At 36.2% G+C, this 21329-nt stretch overlaps 2 protein-coding genes and 1 pseudogene across 3 annotated transcripts; 2 read left to right on the top strand and 1 right to left on the bottom strand.

Annotated features, from left to right (window-relative positions):
- Positions 188–6993, top strand: LOC18769851 (annotated as a pseudogene).
- LOC18771668 lies at positions 8918–10631 on the top strand. Of its 2 annotated transcripts, none has more exons than XM_007202756.2 (3): positions 8918–9123; positions 10094–10197; positions 10284–10631. In XM_007202756.2, the coding sequence occupies exons 2-3, from the start codon at positions 10104–10106 to the stop codon at positions 10427–10429; spliced, it is 240 nt and encodes a 79-aa protein (XP_007202818.1). In that variant the 5' UTR covers positions 8918–9123; positions 10094–10103; the 3' UTR covers positions 10430–10631. The 2 variants fall into 2 exon arrangements, with proteins under 2 accessions (XP_007202818.1, XP_007202817.1); XM_007202755.2 differs by having other exon boundaries at positions 8919–9123; positions 10097–10197.
- On the bottom strand, positions 11080–15117 carry LOC18771189 (leucine-rich repeat receptor-like tyrosine-protein kinase PXC3). Its single transcript, XM_007204599.2, has 2 exons — positions 11973–15117; positions 11080–11802 (listed from the first exon to the last, which is right to left on the bottom strand). The coding sequence occupies exons 1-2, from the start codon at positions 14311–14313 to the stop codon at positions 11477–11479; spliced, it is 2667 nt and encodes an 888-aa protein (XP_007204661.1). The 5' UTR covers positions 14314–15117; the 3' UTR covers positions 11080–11476.

The raw sequence follows: 21329 nt of genomic DNA, 5'->3' as shown, positions 1-21329 counted from the left end.
TTTCATTTTCACTTGTGCAGTGTCAATGTTTGAAATAGGTAACTATTCTTAATCACTTGAACTACAATTTTTTTTGCCACACTACCATGATGTTATAAGGGTTCGAACTTGAGATCACTAGCTTAAAAATCAAAACCCTTTTTTCTCTAGGAATGACCCATTTGCGTATACTTTTAGATAAAAATCAATGTAAAATCCCTATAAATAAGCAATCAACATCTTTGCATCATCACTTATAGATTTTCACCTCCACATAAATCCAGTCCACACATTAGCCTAGGTAAATGCAAATCCTAGTTTTAGAAGCCCCTTGGCTCCCATATCTCAGGCTTGAGAAGAATTACATGTAAAGGGAATGTCACCGTAGGATTATATCAAGCCAGTCCATCATAGATTGCCATATTAGAAAGTTAAAACACATGACAATGAGTGATTGGCTTGGACTAGTGTAGCCCCTCTTATTCTCAATTTATTCTCTACCATTAGTTTTTAGCCAATTCCATGCAAATCTCTGTTAAAAAAAAATCAGGTGAAACTGTTACCTAATACTCCCCCCTCGTTCCCTCCTGTTCCTAATATCCCTCTCTCAGTTCGCGCCAAATCCAACCATCTTATTATCCCAATCGCTCCCCACTCTAGCTTGACATTCTGATTATGGGCAACCTTTTCGTCAAGAAAATAGAAAATTAATCAAGTCGATTTCAGGTTCACTGCTCAAGTTTCTTTTGGGCTTTTTAATAAAAACTCAGGGGACTTGAAACGACCGGGTGAAAACTTGGGCGTGGACTTAGGATTTCGCGGATTCGATGTCCCTCTGTATCCGCGGAAGGCAAGACTGAAAAGCTTCAAAGAATCCAATCCGGCACCCGGCAACAAATCCCTGGCTAATAAATCCCGTCGAATCTTATATTGGGTTGTTTGGTTGCGGAAATAGAAATCCCATCTTGCTCGTCCCATTGCTGCATGCTGTGTGTTAATTTCTTTTTGTTGATTGGTGAGGAGCTTCTGTACAAGAATTTGAATGGAAACATCTGGATCGTCATTGGAACGTAGTTGATTGCCAATAGATCGATTTCTTTCCCATCACCTGCGATAGCTGCCGTCAGGGCTATATTAATGATAGTTGCTGCACCAGCTGATTATTGTAGGATTAATAGCACCAGCTGCCTACTTGTAAGTAATGATAAGCTTGGTTAGGCAGCCATCCTCTTATAAATATGTTGTTAGTAATACAAAGAAAAAAAACAAGTTGAAATCTGCCAAACGTTTTATGTTCTTCTCACTTGTTCTGCCGAAACTAGAAACCTTTCTTATGATACCCTTTTGATACTCTTCTGATGCTATTTTGACATGGTATCAGAGCAGCGATCTTGCTGATTGCTGACTCTTGTTCTAAGTCTTTGCTATCTCCATGGGGGAAGATGTTTTTTCCCCTGCTGGAAATAACACCACCAACCCTTCTCAACCTACCTACCTAGAAGCATCAACGACACCGGTCCGGACCCAGACACCGACCCGACCGATTGGCCTCACCTGGTCGCTTGATGATGATAATCTGGGAACAGATGTAATAAAATGGAACAGAAGCTTTAGAGAAGAGGTGGATAAGTGCCTTGTACAGTTATCATATAAGTTAATACTAATCTGCTACAGTTACTGAATTAACCTCGTACCCACAAATCTGTCATCATGTTAGTTTTGATTTAGAATTGCTTGCATTGTTAGTGGTCTTATCATTTCAAATAGTTTAATAGTCTTTATAAGTTTCCATATTGCTCAAATTTCAATGAGATTGTTACTGAATTTATCAACTGTACAATAACCAAGCTGTCATTGTCGAACAGGTTGGCGAACCAGGGCCAATTCTTGATGCTATGGCAGTTATGTTGGAAAATATCTCAACTATTACAGTTATAGCCAGAACTACAATTTCTGCTGTTTATCGTGCTGCTCAAATTGTAGCTTCCTTAACCAACTTGTCCTATCAAAACAAGGCAAGTAGTATAATGTATGGTCTTTTACTTAATTGTCTTTCTGAGATACTTTCAGTCTTATAAATAATTTTTAATTAATTAATTTATAATCTTTCTTTAGGCATTTCCCGAGGCATTGTTTCATCAATTACTCCCAGCTATGGTCCATCCAGACCATGAAACATGTGTTGGAGCGCTTCGTGTCTTCTTTGTTGTTCTTGTGCCATCTTCAGTTTGCCCTGGTCTATCCTCATCCAATACAGAATCAAGAAAGGCCATGGATTTTCCAAGGACACTCTCAAGAACTGTATATGTATTTTCTTCTTCAGCTGCCCTTTTTGAGAAGCTAAGAAGAGAAAAAATTTATTTGCGGGAAAGTATTTGTGAAGACAATGATGAAAATGTTGTTAATGAAGGGGAACAAAGAGACCAATAATGGGATTCTGAGCAGATTGAAATCATCTTATAGTCGGACATATAGCTTGAAATTTCTATGAGCAATTCGACCAAGGAACATGTGAGTTTTAACAATTTTAGTTTCTTTACTTTAGCTTTTCCTTAAAACTTATGAAATTCTTAACCATCTTCAATGTACTTATCTGGTTTGCATGGGACTTACTGTGAAATTACTTTGTTTATTGAAGAGGGTTGGGTATTTTTAATTAAAAATCAGAATTATGTTGAAACCTCCAATCTTTCTGTCTCTCCATGTGCCAAATGGAGCTGCACATGAGGGAAAGGATGCTAGCTTGATATACATTGCTGGCATTTCCTAATGATTTTGTGTCTTTGCATTTGTTAAACCTCAGGAAGCCAATTCCCTCAGGTTGAGCAGCCACCAGATAACTCTCTTGCTTTTATCAATTTGGGCACAATCCCTCTCTCCTGGGAACATGCCCGAAAACTATGAAGCAATTGCTCATACGCATAGCCTCGTATCACTTTTCTCTCGGGCCAAGGTAATTTCTAGAACAATGTTACTTGATTAGTATTTTCTATTATATATGTTGGCGATGCCTTTTCTATGTTCTTTTCTTTTTATGGTGCTTTCACTTAGTTGGAACTCCTTATATTTTGCATGTTTGCATTACGTCTTGTTACTGCATACGTCTAGAAAATTAATTTCTTTCAAGCAGGGAGCATGAGGACGGCTAATCATCCCTTTTTCTTTTTTCTGAAGCCTCTTTTTAACTGGAACTGCATTAAAATGTTACAGGCATTTTGTTCATTTCAGTCTTTCTGAAATATTAAGCGCCTTCTTTTGTTTTTTGTTCTTTTTCTTCAGAATGTCTTTTATTCTGTATCGTCTTAGTCACATTTTTTTGGACTTGGGGACTAGTAAAGGATTCTTCCATAGACTTCCAGTCATATGTCATTGCAATAGAATGAGAGATGACATGCTATTTTCATAGATTAAAAGGGGGAAGTAAAAGAAGAAAAGAAAACCTTGTCATTTTGTTTGAATATTCAAAAACATTCTGAAGAGTTAATGCTTTTTGATATGATATAGATGGAAAATGATAACATAACTTCTTTGATTACCACAAAACCCGTCTTAGTTCCTTGCTCGTTGGAAGCTCATGACAACTTTTTTCTTTCCAGAATTGCTTCTAACTGCTTTATAAGCTTCACAGCTCGCCTACCGCCTCATAGGTCATTGTGCTATGTAGTTAAGAGGGTATTGTCATCAGGGGAAAACTCTGATTCTAAAGTATATGGTAGAAATAGAACCATGTGACTATAATTTCATTTTTCAGAGTTTAACTGCTATTATGAATTCATGGATGACTCCAGAACTTTTGCCAATTCTATAAAGAGATGCTGGGACATTTTTTTTTTCCATCGTATCTATTGCCTTGTTTTCCCTTTTTTCGTTCATCTTATTGTTCATCTTTTTTTGCAGCATTCCAGTGTCGAGGTTCTTGTTCAAAGTTTCCAGTTAGCATTTTCCTTGCGGGACATTTCTCTTACTGAAGGAGGTGAGCCCACAGTCTGTCCAAACTAAATGCATACTTTCTCTGCATGTGTTTCCATTAATGACAATATACCATTATTTGTTGTTTCCATTTACTAATATTAATTAGCTAGAGAAGAAACATGAGAAACCTTCGAACTAAAGACAGATGTATATAAAAGTAAGTAAAACATTAGTTATAGCCCGGATGACATGGTTACACCAGGGAAAGTTTGTTTCTAAAAATTTTCATAATCTAGTTCTGAGAACTTTGAACTCAGTATTAGCATTTGAACAAATTCTGCTGATTCTTTTTCTAGTTGTATATCCATCGGTTTAGGATATATTTAGGCTGACCCCTTTCCCTAATCTATACTTTATAACGGAGGACAATGATTGCTCCGATACTGAACAGCTGTAGGGCAATGACTGCTGTTATACCAAATTGATGTAGCATAGAAATTGAGGTTAAGCATGCTCACAGTATTTCTTTTATCAATATGCCAAACTCTCCCTAACCTTAAAGAAGGCCTCTATTAACATAACCAACAACAAAACAATAATAACAATAATTTTTGGTAATATTATTAGGATGTAATCATAATTATTACTATTATTAATAGCCAAAGTATTATACATATAGCCGAGACTCCAATTCTAGGAATAAAAAATATATTTAATTTCTAGGAATAAAAAAATATATTTAATTCCACCTATGTGCAAAATAATTACTATTTCTTCTTGCGCCTATTGCCATATTGAATTCAAGAAATTTTGAACAAGCTTGACTTTGCATGATTGGGATGTCAGATCAAGCAACTTTCCCTCTTTCATTTCAGGGCCATTGCCACCATCGCGTCGCAGGTCCCTCTTTACCCTGGCAACATCAATGATTCTCTTTCTATCAAAAGCATACAATATTCTTTCTCTTGTTCATAGAGCCAAGGCATCGCTTATGGATAAAACGGTATGTGGTATTTTGTAAATAAAGCTTATAGTTTATTCACATAGGTTGTCTTGTATGTGATTTTCTGAGGTCCCATAAGATCTAAATTCTCTTTAGGAACCATTTTCTTGCATATGCTTGTGATTTATTGCTTAAATTAATTGATTCCAAGCACTTGGAAGACACAAAGAAAGTGAGCCAGTACTTATGGTTTCTTTTTATGTGCGATTTCCGTAATTAAACATCTTTCTAGCTCAGGAAATAGATTTGAAACCATTATATTCTTATTCAGGTTGATCCGTTCCTACATTTGGTTGAAGATCGCAAGTTGCAGGCTGTTAAGACTGGATCTGACCATCCCACAACTGCTTATGGATCTAAAGAATATGATAATTTGTCCTTAAAATCTCTATCAGAAATAGTGTTCACTGACGAGCAAACAAGGGAATTCTTTGCTTCTCAAATTTTGAAGAGCTTGGACAAATTGTCAGATGTAAGCTTTTATACCAATTGATTTAAGCGACTTCGACTGCCTTTTGATAATAAAAGAAAACATAAGTCATTTGTACTATTATATCGATAATGAATAGGGAGCTATTATGCAGTCTGAACTGTCTACTATAAGGGAGCAGCTGGTCAGTGAATTCTTACCTGATGATGTGTGTCCACTGGGAGCCCAGTTGTTCATGGATGCTCCGCAAAAGTTATATCAGGTTGATTTGAGCAATAATGAAGCTATTAAGGAGGTAATTTCCCTGCATAGCTTTCAATTCTCTTCATTCGTTTTTTCTTTTTTTCTGCTTTTCTTTGTTGGTAGGGAAGATCCTATGTCTTGTGTGTGAGGGTGGCAACTATTACACAAGCGTTGAGCAAGAAAGATGGGAGTCAATCAACTTATTTATCTAAAAAGTTTTCTTAATGCTTGGGACTCATAATTTTATTCTTGTTATGCAGGATGCTCCCATATTTTCTTTGGATGATGATTCTTTTCCAGGTTCATTTGATAGCCAAAAGAACAACTCTGCAAATCTTCCTGATCTTTTGAGTGTCAATCAACTTACGGAATCAGTATGTTAGCCACTACATTTTTTTTTTTATAGCTTTTATTGACTTAAAAGAAATGTAGCCTTTTGTTGGTTTGTTAATGAAGCAAAATTCAGAGAGAGGAAGGTACATCATGACAATATTTTGAAAGCATGCTTTATGCACTCAGGTCCTGGAGACAGCACATCAAGTTGGAAGGTTGTCAATCTCAAATGCACCTGATGTGCCTTACAAGGAGATGGCTGGCCACTGTGAGGCACTCCTGATAGGAAAGCAGCAGAAGATGTCCAGTTTGATGAATTTCCAACAGAACCAGGAATATTTGATGAACCTATCTTTACAAAATCGTAACGATGATGTGAAATGGATGACGTCCGATTTCCAAGCTGATGCCTGTTCCCATAAGGTACTTCCTGGCTTTAACTTAAACCATGGATACTTGTGCTATATCAATGTATATATCTACGCTTACCATGCACGTGCTCTGGCGGGAATTTTGATGTAGTTGAGTTGTAAAGATACATACTGTCCAGAATTTTGATCTGCATGCAAACTAATTCACACCATATCTCTCTGTGAAAATTTAATATCGTGAACTTGAATGAAATGCAGAGCAGTAATCCTTTTGCTGATCAGACTGCCACTTCATACATACCACCCCAAACCCTACTCTGTGTCCCAATGTTGTGTGCAACTGAGTACCAGCAACATGCCCACTCCTTCAGACTACCGGCATCAAGTCCATATGGTAACTTCCTAAAAGCTGCAGGCTGCTGAAGAAAGGAAATTTTTGGTAATCCCGTGAATTTAAAATGCTCAAGGGTTACCGGCTTTAGGTAATATTTTTTTATAGCTTTTCCTTCTTCTTTTAGGCTTTGTTACTTGAAGGAAGAGATTGTTGTCACCAAACATCCACCAAGTTTTTAACCCTTTTCGTTTCCAATTCTTTCGTTCTTTTCATTTTCCCAACATTTAGTAGTTGACTGTACCATTGGTCTTATGAAGTTCTCGTAGCCTTGTAGACTTTCTCGTTACTGATTCGATCGGTTTTGATATATAAAATTTCATTTATTTGTCTTTTCAATTGTCACTGTGGATGTATGCGATTTGCAAACTTCACTGCTACCCAGACACAAGACATGTCTATAGTTCTTACTTGGGTTTCTTCTATAGCTCACTATGTACATGGAGCTATATTTCTTGCCATATCTTTACTTGCAATATATACAAGTGCTATTTGTCACTTGCAATTATTTGACGGAAAGTTTGATGAAACTGAACTTTGATACAAATTTGAAACATAACATGAAGTTTGGGTGGTTAATTGTAAAACATTTTGGTCCATGTGGGGCTTGCACAAAACTGAAAAAGTTCAGTGGTTTGGGGCTTGCACCTAGATCTAAGATTTTTTTTTCTCATCTTTTTCACTCTTCTCCTCTTTAATTTCTAGGTTGTATTCTCAAACAAGGTTTTACTCAATACCACTCTACTGCACTTGCTCGTGCATTCTGTTCCTGCCTCAGATAAAATCTTTTCTTCGTTGTTTCTGGTTGAATGAAATGCTCCGGCCTCCACTCTTTTTCTGGGCTTCAATGAAATGCTAGTAATTAAATAAAAAATGAAAAACAAAAGAACAAGGATGCCACATAACGCATCTGGTGGGGGGTTTCAAAGTGAATGGAATAACTATGGTGGTTTGTGATTGTATACGTTTTTTTAGAATACATGAATTACGTTTTCTATCTTAGTAGTTTGACGTATTTTTCACATTGGTCCATGTTATTTCGATTTTAAAAATTTGTCATGTAATTTGGTTTCAAACAAGTCCAAAACATATCATGGGTGCTGTGGCTATTGGGTTTTGGGAGTTTACAATCCTTATGGGTCTATTGTTTGATCATATACGTATGATGCGATTTCGCCCCCATTCTCGTCGGTCGATTCTTTCGGGTGTCTTCATGGAACCCATGTTCTTGTGGTTGCGGTGATGATGAACTTGGCAGCAATGGCGACGGCTGGTGTTTTTTAATAACCTTCTTTGGTAGGGTTGCTAGGGTTTGTGGTAAATGTTGTGCTTTTGGTTATGGGGTTGGTTCAGTTTATTTTATTTTGTTATATTGTAATATATTTGGACTTGAGCTGTTATGTATTGGCCTGTTTGTAATGATCTGTTCCTTTTTAATGAAACTTATCTTAACAAAAAACAAAGTCCAAATCATATACTCTGTCAAATTAACAAATGAAATTAAATGTGGCCATATAATTACCGCATGAGATTACTATATTCCACGCAAAATAGTATCGATTTGTCTATATTGATTGTTATCTTCTATGGAATAACGCATCTATGTCTATTTGGTCATTAACTCATATTTAGTTCAACATGAAATAAATCATTGTGTGTAGTCTATTTTGAAACCGCGATATATTTCGGAATTTTTGGAATCTTAAGATACATTCTGATTCCATTTCAGTTTTTTCCGGATTTTTTTTCGGACTTCGAAACTTTTGGATGTCAAAATTGATTTGAACTTGTCAAAATTAAAATTTTTCGAATCAGAATCGGCCAAAAACGGAATTTCCAATCCAACTTGTACCCTCAACCAGTAATACATACTCTAACTTATTATATATAAATCAAATAATATATAAGTCAATTACAATATTAGAGAATTCAGAATTGTAATCCAATAATAAGGGTGGTTTATGCTTTGAACATTATGAGAATTATTAAATCAAGAAAAAATAACCTGGTTGTGTGCAAAATTGTGAGTGATTCAGTCACAGCAGATTTCAGCCAAAAAAAAAAAAGTCACAGCAGATTTTGGCAATATGGAAAATGAAGTATCGTTGACTTTTACATTTTGTTGACCACGGGATACGTCGTCAAAAACACACAGGTTACGGTCAAGATACGTCTAGGAGTTATTGTGTAATTGTTTAGAAAATTATGTAGTCGTTTAGAACATTATAACCAATATGGGGTCAAAATGTAGTTTTTAAAACAAATTGGCCACATCACACCTGAGGCTTTCTTCTTCCGGACAGAGAGGAAAGGCTATCTAGGTTTTTCTATTTGAAAAGAAACGGCTGCACCAGCAAACTCGAGGAACCAGATCCAGAAGGAAGACGAAGGAAGAAGAAAGTTCGAAGGCACCTCTTCGCCCCCACTGAAATTTCTGCTGCTCCATCTGCTTCACCACCAGGTTTTTTAAAATTTTATTTATTTATTTTTATAAATCTTCACTTCGTTCGTTGATGTATTAGTTCATTCGTTATAACCAAATCCAAATCCTGTCCGGATTATATTAATTAATTAATTTTTTGTTATAAAAATGAATTCTTTTGTATGAAAATGATATTGGGGAGCAGATCTTCGTGAATCACTTGGGAAATGAATGGTTTTATTGGATGTGTTAGGTTCTCTGCGTTGTTTTCCATGGAAGCAGTTCTTAACTGAGGAACCGGCAGACCCATTGTTAATTGTTTGCTTTTGTTTTGTGGACCTGAATTGGAGCCTTAATTTGGGACATTCGTTTGGTGGCTGAGACTGGACAGGATTGGGATTGTGTCCAGTCATATCCCATAGAGTCTCCCACCCTTGCGAAGGAGAGGAACTTCCCTGCCTCGGTTTCACTATCGTCTTCTTCCTATCTCTCTATTCATGCACCTGAGGACAGAGATAGGAAGAGGGGATAGTGAAACTAGGGTAGGGAAGTATTTTTCCTCGCAATTCTCTGATATATGGAACAGTTGTCCAATTTAATGAGTCCAATGCCACCATTGTTAAGTTCATCATTAGAATCAAACCCTTGCTGTGGAGAGAAACTTCCATGCCCCGTTTTCACTATCCACTATTCCCGTCTCTCTATAGGTGACATGAGGAGAGAGAGAGGAAGAGGAAAATAGGGAAACCGGGTCAGGGAAGCATTTTTCCTTGCTAATGGGGACTTGTTGTCGCTAATATGTGGACGAGTTGTCCAATTTAACGAGTCTAGTCCGACCATTGTTAAGTTTATCAAACAGAAGACAGAACATGTAGTCCATTTAAATTGGTCTTGCCCTGTCTAGTCCTAGCACCAAGTAGTTGATATGGTTTTAGTTTGTTTGAATGCCTTCCTTTTTTTTATTGTCATTGCCTTTTCTCTGATACCACTCGGTTATGTTTCTGAGTAGCAGTTTGAAAATGTCTGCAAAATACATCGTTTCTGCTGTATTTGGATCAATTGCTGTGGCATGGACATGCGACTATCTTATGGCTGACAAGAAAATATTTGGAGGCAAGTTGGTGTTTCTGTTTTTTGAAGCTTGTTGCATAATACTTGGTGCAATAGTCTGATGTTATTGTGAATTTTTATTAACTTAGGAACTACTCCAACAACTGTTGCAAGCAAAGAATGGTGGGAAGAAACTGACAAGAAGTTCCAGGCATGGCCTCGTACTGCCGGTCCACCAGTGGTCATGAACCCCATCAGTCGTCAGAATTTCATTGTCAAGTCTCGTGTTGATTGAAGATTTTCATGATCATCACTCTGTTTATGTAACCAGTTCTAAACAATGTTAGGCTGGACTTGATTCCTAAAGGGTTAGCCATCATTTCATAACGTAATGGCCTTGATATACTTTCCTTCATTGTATGGTATTGGGTTGTTTGGATAACGTTGTCAACCTTTCTGCGATATGAATAAATTTCAGTGAGCCATCTTGAATCTCAGGTCCAAAAACCCATTTTTGAATTACCATTTATTTATTATCTTCTCATTTGTTTCACCAATAATATTAAAGTCACCACAAGCTCTCCTAGCTTTTAGTCCCTAGTTGATATGGAATATTTCAGTGGATAGAAATGAGTGAGGTTGAAGTGGCCATTTGTTTTTCCAGATTTTTAGATTCGAGAAAATTCGGTATTGTAATTGCAGGGCGAAACAAGTAACAAAAACTCTTTTAAAATAAATAAATAAAATAACTAAGTAGCAACTCATGAGTAAATATGATACAATCAGCCATTTCAATTAATCCCCTTCACAATAAACAGATGAAATACCTGGGAACATAGACTGAATGGCCTCAACAAATTATGTGGAAAAACAATTCCCATGTGGATGAAGATTTCCCACCAACCACAACTCAAATGATGATCCGGGTGATTTGAACACAGATATTAAAAAAAATTTCTTTGCATAATAAGGTATTTAAGGATTGAACTGGATTAAAGAGAAACTGTAAATGATTGTTGATATGCACCTTCACATAAAAAATTTCAAAACCAGGAACTACAACATTATACTTGGGACCTAATATGTAAAAGAAACTCAAGAATAACCCTTCCCTATGGGAGGACTCTCCTTGCATATTCATCCACCACCAATTCCTGCATCAACTCAAATCACAAGCGCCATTTCACTTGAACACAAAGCAAGGAGATGGATGATCTGAAACCAACCCAGCCTGAGTAAAATTTAAACATGACCACTTCCCCTGGGGTTTCAACTTCACATCAACAAAAGAGCCTTGATCTGATGGGTTCATGACATAGAAGATCAAATGGCCGAGTATCCATCAGTTCTGTTTTATTTCTTGAAGCATTTCCACAACCTTCTTCATTTTGGGTCGTTTGGCCGGTATGCTGTCAGTGCAGAGTAGTGCAATCTTCAGTGCTGCGAGCATTTCTTTCCGCCAACCAAAGGAAACTGTGCTAAGCCTTGCATCGAGAATCTGCTCAGGGGTTTCACCTCTTGATGGAGCATTATGCACCCACTTCACCAAATCCACCCCCTCGTCAAAGGCCTCATCTACTGGTAATTTGGTTGTAAGGATCTCAAGCAAAACAACACCATAGCTGTAGACGTTCCCGGGTGCTGTAACTTGCATTGTATATGCATATTCTGATGGCAGAAGAGAGAGAAAACAGAAAACATGATTAGTAATAAGGGCGAGAGAAAGAAAGAAGGGGAAAGTTGGAATTGAAAATTCATGGCTGCATATAAGATAGAACACTAACAAAGCTACCAAATGAAAGGATTGAAAATTGAACTGTATCAAACTATTAATATACCTGGAGGAATGTATCCGAAGGAGCCTGCAACTGCACTTATACTGGCTGTGCCCCTGGATGGATCCAAGAGCTTTGATATCTCAATCTCTCCGACCAATGGCTTGAAGTTAGCATCCAGAAGAACATTACCAGAAGAAATATCAAGGTGGATAATTGCCACGTGATGAAGAAAGGCCAACCCTTCTGCAACTCCGATGGCAATAGAAAGTCTTGTTGGCCAGTCGGGTTCATATTCAGGTAGCTTGGTAGATTCATGAAGAAGCTGACACAATGTCCCATAGGGCAAGTAATGATGCAGCAAAAGAGCAACATCTTCATAAATAACAAATCCGATAGGACGCACTAGATTATCATGACAGAGTTTGCTCAGCCTTTCAAGCTCTCTAATCATCTTGTTCTGGTGATGAATGATTGTCCTGTCCATGGATTTCAGTCTCTTCACTGATAGAATCAGCCCAGATGGCATAACAGCCTTGTAAACTGTGCTAAAAGTCCCAGTACTGAGCTTGTTTGAATCCTTCAGAGTTGCTTTAACAGCATAATCAAGATCTATTGCTTGTTTGAGATTCTCAACAAAGACATTCCCTGCCACTATCGCCGGTACATTATTGGCTTCCTCATCTTCAGTCCCTGCAGATTTTTCTGCCTTCTCCTGTCTCTCTCTGATCATAAACAGCAGAACCACTACGGTTACGGATACAAAAACTGCCAAACCAGAACCAATAACGGCCAGTACGATCCTGTAAGAAACCCTGTGATGGTCATTTGCATGGCCACCACTGTTAGAATTTCCACATGAGGAGCTCAGTGGCTCTCCACAAAGCCCTTTATTTCCAAGAAAACTGGAATTCGGACTCTTCTGAAATGGTACAAATGTGGGTACTGGGCCAGTGAACAGATTGTTGGAGAAATTGACCTCTATCAAGCTTAACATCCCCTTAAATGCAGTTGGAATGATATCAGAGAGCTGATTATTGGAGACATCAAGAGAAACCAGCTTGTCAAGTTTACCTAAATCAGGGGGAAGAGGTCCCCTGAGATGATTGAAGCTTAAATTTAAGGCTATCTGTAAGTTCTTTATTCGACCAATTTCAGGAGGGATACTGCCAGTCAAATAGTTTCTTCCCATTTGCAACTCAAGCAGTTTAACACAGTTTCCAATCTCATGAGGTATCTCTCCCCTTATGGAATTCTGACCCAACAGCAAGTACTGCAATCTCGACATGTTGCAGATATCATTTGGTATGCTACCATTGATTCTGTTATTGCTTAGGTCGAGCTTATTAAGATTCTTGCACCCAAGAATTGATTTGGGAATCTCTCCAAACAGACTGTTACCAGAGAGAATTAACTCCTGCAGATTCATAAGCTGTCCAAGCTCAGGAGGAATCTTCCCAGTAAATCCATTTGAGGCCAAATTTAGGAGGGTGAGATTAGAGCACTTGGAGAATTCTGGAACAATCTCACCAGAAAGATTGTTGTTGTCTGCTTCAAAGTAGGTGAGGCCACTAATATTCCCAATTGAATGAGGAATGCTACCTATAAGATCATTGTTCCCGATTCGGATGCTAGATAAGCTACTGCAGTTTCCCATTTCTTCAGGAATGTCACCACTTAGTCTGTTCTGGGTCAGAACCAAAAACTCCAGCTTCCCAGAAGCAAAAATACTTTTGGGAATTGGACCTTCTAGCTGGTTAGAATGCAGATTCAACGATTCAAGCTCAGAAATTGAGCCTAGATTATCTGGAATTTTACCCTCCAATTTATTCTCATAGGCAGTAAAAACCCTCAAATTGGTCAAATTGCCCACCCAATTTGGGATAGTGCCATTCAACCTATTACTAGAAATTTGAAAATCCTGTAACTTCTCTAGGGCCTGAATTTCATCTGGTATTTCTCCCACAAGCAAGTTATTGGACAGGTTCAATGATCTAAGGTTTCTGAGATTACCCAGCTCTGGTGGAAGTGAACCCCCAAACTTATTCAAAGACAAATCAAGAAATTCAAGCTGAGATAAGTTTCCAAAAGCTGAAGGAATTGATCCTTGGAAATCATTATAAGAGAGGTCAAGCCTCTTCAAAGCTCTAAGCTCAGAAATAAGAGTCACATTACCTCGGAGGTTATGACGAGAAAGATCAAGCTTTTCCACCATAGAATGGTTCAAACCACAGCTAATGCCAGGCCAAGAACAATAATCTGAGAAGTTGGCGCCCCAACCGGGTACTCCAAGTTCTTCGTTAATGGCTGACAATGTAGTTAAATCATGAAGCTGAGCACCCACAAGCTGAGACTCAGACAAGCACCCAACTAGAAGAAGACATAACAAGCACAAAACTGCCATTGTTGGGTTGTCTTCTTTTAAAGTTGGAACACTTCCTCTGTGGAAAAGAACTCAACTTTCTTCTCCAAACTCCCAAACAGTGACAAGGGCATAAAACCCCTTCACCTTCCAAAACCCACCTTTATTTTCTTCAATGATTTCCTTTTTGGCTTCTGAACTTGGAACCAAAGATCAGTTTTCTTTTTCTTGATCAAAGAATCAAACCCAAAAAACCATTCAAGGAATTCACCATGAAAATGCCATGGAAACCCATGACCCCAAATCAGTCGTCACCTTTTCCAAAAAATACCCATTTCAGATTCCTTCAAAGAAAGGCATTGGCATTGCATACAGAGCAAACCAATCCCTTAATCTTGAGGGGAACAAGAGAAAACAAAGCACACCAATCAAAGGCTTTTCTTTTCAGGATTGGAACTCAAGACCCAAATGAAAGGAAGAGCTACAGACCGAAACAAGAGGAAGCAAACAAAAGAGCTACAAACATGATTGCATTATGGAACATGGGTTGTAATTATACATGAAAAATGCCCATGTCCTTAGTTATAAAACAGCCATGATTGCAAGGCCAAACAAGAAAATGACTCCAGAGGCAAGGCTTTTGTGAAATGAAGGAAGAAGAGTAAGTGATGAGCAAAGAGTACAGAGTACAATGTTTTGGTACAGGGTTTCACGGACCAGGTGTTTCTCTTTGTCTCTGAGAGAGAGAGAGAGAGAGAGAGAGAGATTTGAGGAGTCGTGGAGTAGGGAAGTGAGATGAAATTGTTTGTCACGTAGGCTTTCACGAGGAATGGGCAGTGATGAGTGAATGAACTATCAAGGCTGCTGCTGCATAGGGCCTACCTAACCCGTACTGCCTTTACCATATTAATACGTCTACCTATATAAAGTATTAACGAGATAAAAAGGGCTTGTACCTCTAGTAATAAAGAGTAGCCACCTCAATTAATGTTTTGTATTCGAATCAACTTTTCTAATATTTCTTGTATAAAGACAATAAAAGGAAGGGTGATGAAGTTGAAGATGACTATTTGGTCAGAATTCGACTCTTGCCTTCAAATTCATTATATATATAAAAAATCAAAAGAAATTCCATAATCAAAATATTTAGGGGTGTATATTGGTTCGAAACCAATGAATTTTTATCAATCCAATTCAATCCAATATTTTATTGAATTTGAGATTTACAATCCAATCCAATGTGTTCGGATGTCAGGATCCAATCCAATCCAATGTACATTGAATTGAATTGGATTGGATGATCGGTTTGTATGAAAATATGATAATCACAAAGATAATCGTATAGAATTTAATCCGATAGATAATATCATTAAGTATGTACAAAATAGACATAAATAAATTTTGGAAAACAACATTATAACATGAAGTTCGACACAAAAGGTATAAATCTAGACATAAATAAGTTTGAGATAATACAATGTTATAGATACAAATAAATTTTAGAGTTGAAGTTACATCAATTCCTTTAAAAACAAAAAATAAAAAAAAAAAGCGCTTTAGTCAACACAAAAAGTTAGAAATCTAGAATTTTTATGCTATATTAATATATTGTTTTGGGAAAAAATATCAACAATATTGTGTTGGTGCATTAGTGTAAGTGAAATGTGAAAGGTGGTTTAGTTTCAAACACTAGGAAAGGTAAATTTTTTTTTTTTTTGTTTTTTGTTTTTTTTAAGGTTAGATCAGTTCGGTTTGAATTGGATTTCAAACTCTGGATATGCTAACCAAATCGATGCAATTGATTTTTCATTTTTTGAATTCAATCCAATCCGCCGATATTATCGAAACTAATAAAATTAGATTAAATGGAATTGAATTGATTAGTTTTGACAAATTAGTTTGGATCCTGTACAACCCTAAATATTTTGCACAATCCCTATGTATAGCTGCCATTATTAATTTAAGGTGCAAAAAATTATGAATAAATAGTAGTCATGTTGGCAAATTTTACAACAATTGAGAAAGGGAAAAAGAAAAGATGAATCATTTTGTTTTGTAAGACTTATTGTGCTATATAATTTTTAATTTTAGGAAGCAAGTACCATGTGAATTTTAAATGGTTATTTTAGTACATAAAACATGTAGGTCCGCCGAGCATATTCTTTGTTAACCAATACATAATGAGGGGTTGGCTTGGCACTTGTGCTTTTAAGAGCCCATTAAACTTTTGAACTTAGTTACTTGGCATCACTCATTGCCTTGACTCTTGTTACTCTTGCGCACTTCCCTTTTGGCTATATATTTCAAGTGGTTGCAGCTTAAAGCGGCTTTCAATTGTGGAAAAGAGAGAGACAATAATAACATCTATAGTTATATATATCTGAAAATATAACTATATAAAAGAAAAAGAAGACATGGATAAAACTTTCTCAGCGACCTGAATTAGCTGAAAGATTAAAACGAAAACGTGAAAATAAAATAGAAACTAAGAGCCAACAACTATTCAAAATCAAAGCAACCAACCACTGCAAATATCTTATTGATTTTAAGGAAACAAATACGAGCAAGCATAAGCCACAAGTAAACCTAGGAGTAAACCTAGGATTCCTTCCATGTGGGTTATATATGTTTCACATGATGTGCACAGCCTAACATGGACATTTTCAGTGTTATGGGAATTTTTGACAGTACCAGTAGTCAGTACTCAATTTTTTCATGTAGTTTAGTTTGTCTCTAGAAACCTGCAAGATTTTCTAAACAAGCAGAAATCATGGGATATTCAAGGGGACGCTACACTAATAAAATGGTCCTAATGGACATATTAGGAGGATTATAGTATAAATGTTAGCATTCAATTCAAAGCCAGTTGATAATGAGTAAAAATTAATAATGCATTTCTAGATACTCTTGATATGCCCTCTCATGTGTAGCGTCACTAAGTGAAACACCTATACAACAAATATTAAATCGATAATGTAAGAGCACGTGTGATCATTTTGCCTAAAACGTGGATAACATCTCTTGATGTCTTCTCGTGTAACTTGATAAATATATCAAATTGACAATCTGATAACATAATTATATCTTAAACTTGTTTAATTCTCAATAACTTTAAATTTTGGTATACATATCCAATACATCTAAGTGCTTAGAATACCCTTACCATGTGGAATTGGGGCAATAAGCATTTGTTGGGAAAGACAATCTCTTGAAGGGAGAGAGTAGGAGTGGGAGGGAAATCAAATGGTTTTTCATATAGGGGATGATAAATTAAGTAACGTGTCAATGTGACAAAGCTGTCCAAAAGAAGATGGGACAACATCAACATGTACATGTAAGGACTACAACAAAGTGGCACAGTGGCAGATTCTCCTAGGTCTTGCAGCTTGCTGCAGTTGGTGCTCTAAATCTTACACACACAAAAGTGTTGTTAATTAACCTAGAAATGCTCCATTATTTTATGTCTTAATTTGTCATAATTTTCAAACCCCACTTTGGAAAGCCCACTTTGTCTTTTAATCTGTGTTAGTGTTATCATTCCTCTCTCACAGAATCTAATCTACGACAGGTGGTTTGTGATACATGACCAAATGAGTGCAAATAATATATATATATTGTTACTTGAAATTTTTGAAATTTTAGGATTATGTTATTGACACACTAACAAAATTATCATGCATTGATTTCTCATGAAAACATTAGAGATAAATTACAAAAAAAACATGCATGATGATTTTTTTTATGTGTCAGATAACATTTCTCATATTTTATTAATTTAATTTGGAAGAAAACCATCATTTCCAATCCAAAAAAAAAAAAGTGACCCAAAGAGTAATAATATACATTATAGATGGTTGAATAGCAGATTTTTAATGTCCAAATCTAAAAGCCTCATGTAAACCAAATGTTAAACACTTTTTAACTAATATCGTAATCACCCGCCTAAATACATTTTTCCCTCCCTCAGGTAAAGGTTCTGATGCTCTCGATCGTATACTAACGCTTCATAGTTATGTAAGGAGCTTGTAGCTCAAGTGATTAAGAGTAATTATTTATGTACATAAGGTCATGTGTTCGAATCTTCTTCCCTCAATATTTTTTGTATAAAAGAAAAAAAAGATTGATAGTTACAAGGGCTTACATGTATCTCGTTAGAATGCTTTCAAAATTAGCAAACCTAATATATATGTAGCTCTGGAATTTGAAACACTGCAAATTATTGAATTTGTAAACTTTTCAGCCTCCTGGCCATCAGATTCAGAAGGGAAGAACTTGCATCAGTATCTCAATTTCAATTCAAACATGGGTTTGATTCACACTCCATGTTCTGAGAAATAATTCCATCCTCCTCTTGTCCAAATTCAAACCTCCTCTATAAACAAAAACGAAGGAGGGGCCAACATGAATAATTTGATGTGGTGTATGGGACCCCCCAGTAATGGGTCAAGGGTGTGGCATCTCTCCAAGACAAGAAGGGACATATCATGTCTGTATAGGACTAGGCTGCACTAACATATTGTAAGATCTTATAAAAAAAACATATTATATGATATAAAGGCTAAAGCGTACATGGGAAAGCCAGAAAAGTCACATACCCTGCTCTAGGAAAATCTTTCTTCTTGTAACATTTTCTTTTGTGGACAAGATTAAATATATTGTGCATAAGAATATGTTGTCATGATGTGAATTGTTTTTTTAATTAACGGGAGAGAAAAATTGCATTTGAGACATCTGATAATATTGAGAAGAGAAATATCATTAAACTATAAAAGCTGGTTGGTACACGATTATGGAGTTTAGAACCAAAATCACAACTTTCTTTTCATTTTTTCAAAGAATTTATCATCAGGTTATAAGGGTCAATAATAATTTTATTACAATTTAGAAGCATTTTTGTATCTATCTATCAAGAGATAAAAAATGCAATTTTTTAATAAAGATCAAAACAACAAGACCGAAAAAGTCTAAAGTAAAATAAAGGCAATTATATGTTATTATTGATAATTATTATTTTCATTCATATTAGTCATTATAGAACTATAATGAGTTGTTATTTATATGCATAAACAATAACAAACCACTCGATTAACAAATAAAGAAGAAAACAACAACCAACCTAAATCAAGCCGGGAATTCTGCAGGGATCAAGGATTACATACTAAGATTTAGAATACAGGCATACTCTGGTTCTGTTGATACAATAATTATAAGTGTTCAATTACTCTAAATATTTGTGTTTATGTGATTTCTTATCTACTTATTTATTCATGCTACTCTTATCACATTTGTATACCACATCTTTATACCATCTTATGTGGCAGCTGAGGTGGACAGCCACATCAATTAAAATTATTTAATATTTTCTTTTCTTTTATGATTTATTCTAGTATTTGGTTTTCTAATTGTCTTAATTAAAATACACTTCATTGATTTAATTGATGTGACATATAATATAGACATGCCATATAATGTGGTATAGAAATCTGGGATAAAAATGTGGTAAGTATAGCATTACTCAAAGAAGAATTATGTTAAGCCAATATACTCATCACTTTCGTAGATCGAAAATTTCAAAGTGTACCACATTTTGGCATCCCTTAGAGTATGCTATAGTGGTGGGGTTGATTAGAATGTGACGTTTTTAAAATTATGGGATTCCATGGCATGGTTGATTTTAGGGTGTGGAGTACAAAATAAAATAAAAACGTGCATTAGGCTAAGATGGAACCTATATGGTTATGGAAATGCCTTTTTCGTAATGCCTCATTACTCCTATTGAACAAAACTAATGAACAAAACTATGAACCTCTTTAATGGATTTTAGAAATTGTTTATGTGAGTTCATAGTGCTCATCATTTGAGAACAGTCAAAAGGAAATTTGTGGTTGCATTGAATCAACAAAATCCTGTTTGTTGTACTATGGATGTTGAATAGAGGCCATCCCATCACCACCTTCCCTTCCCCCCCCCCTAATGAATCACCCTTTTTTCACTTTCGAAGGATATGACTCCACCCACCCACCTTCTACTCTACCAATGGCATGTGCAGGAGTGATGGTGTGGGGAAACCGCTTTAGGGGATTGTCATCCATATGAGTATGACCACAAAGAAAGAAAATAAAAAAGGACTGCAAAAGCAAATGGTATTTCACTGTGCAATCTCTATTGATTGAGATTGGGCTCTCCCTTTACTAGACATGCATCATGATCCTTGTGTCATGGTTGTCTCACCTCTTTCGGGCACAAATGTCCTCTCTCTCTCTCTCTCTCTCTCACATAAGTATTTTCCAGTCCTACTCCGTCACTCATATTCATAAAGCCTAATTCCCATCTAGAAATCTGTTTTATTTTATTTTTTATAATACAAACGATAGTTTAAAAAATCAATCTACTCACCAAAAGGTCTGATCAGGTTGAAAATAGACTTAACTCTGTGTGTGTGTGTAGCCTCCATTCCCCTGTAGTTTAGATTATTACTTGTATTAAAAAATAAATATATATTAATTTACTGTACGAGAAGGAAGATTCAAAGTTGAACGTAAAGAGGAGCTCATTGCAATAGCCAACTAGCTTAATCGAGGTCTGCTTCTCATACTCAAATTTAAAAACAGTTAACCTGACTTTTGGACAGCCCATACCGTCTTTTAGTATGACCCAAAACATGGGGCTTGAACAATTCTAAGGATAGGGCTACGTGGAATTTTGTTATAAAGGTTTTGGGCTATGGGTCAACTGGTAATGTAACGTGAACAATTCTTATTAATGTAAGTCGCCTTTGATAACCAGTTTAGTTTTCTTTTACTGGAAACATAATAACTATTTTCTGTTTAAAATAAAAGAAAAACTGAAAATTATTTAAAACTTTGTTTAGTAACAGTTTTTTTTAGTTTTATATAGAACGTGGAAATGAATTTATTCTTGGAGTCAAATTATGAATTTGAGGTCATAAAAATGAACATGCATCTTACAAAGAACTTGTAGAAATTTTCGGTGAGTTTTTCGAAATTAGGATTAAATTTTGATGAACTGGATGCAGTGGTGGATCTAACAAGGGACGA

Source organism: Prunus persica, chromosome G7, assembly GCF_000346465.2.
Source record: "Prunus persica cultivar Lovell chromosome G7, Prunus_persica_NCBIv2, whole genome shotgun sequence".
Classification (NCBI taxonomy): domain Eukaryota; kingdom Viridiplantae; phylum Streptophyta; class Magnoliopsida; order Rosales; family Rosaceae; genus Prunus; species Prunus persica.
The sequence above is the reverse complement of the archived record's forward strand: the minus strand, read 5'-3'. Positions and strand labels throughout refer to the sequence as shown.

Coding starts and splice junctions, on each gene's coding strand:
- LOC18771668 (XM_007202756.2), top strand. CDS start 10,104: ATGTCTGCAAAATACATCGTTTCTGCTGTATTTGGATCAATTGCTGTG. Junction 10,198..10,283: donor TGACAAGAAAATATTTGGAG/GCAAGTTGGTGT, acceptor TTATTAACTTAG/GAACTACTCCAACAACTGTT.
- LOC18771189 (XM_007204599.2), bottom strand. CDS start 14,313: ATGGCAGTTTTGTGCTTGTTATGTCTTCTTCTAGTTGGGTGCTTGTCT. Junction 11,803..11,972: donor CTTCGGATACATTCCTCCAG/GTATATTAATAG, acceptor TTCTGCCATCAG/AATATGCATATACAATGCAA.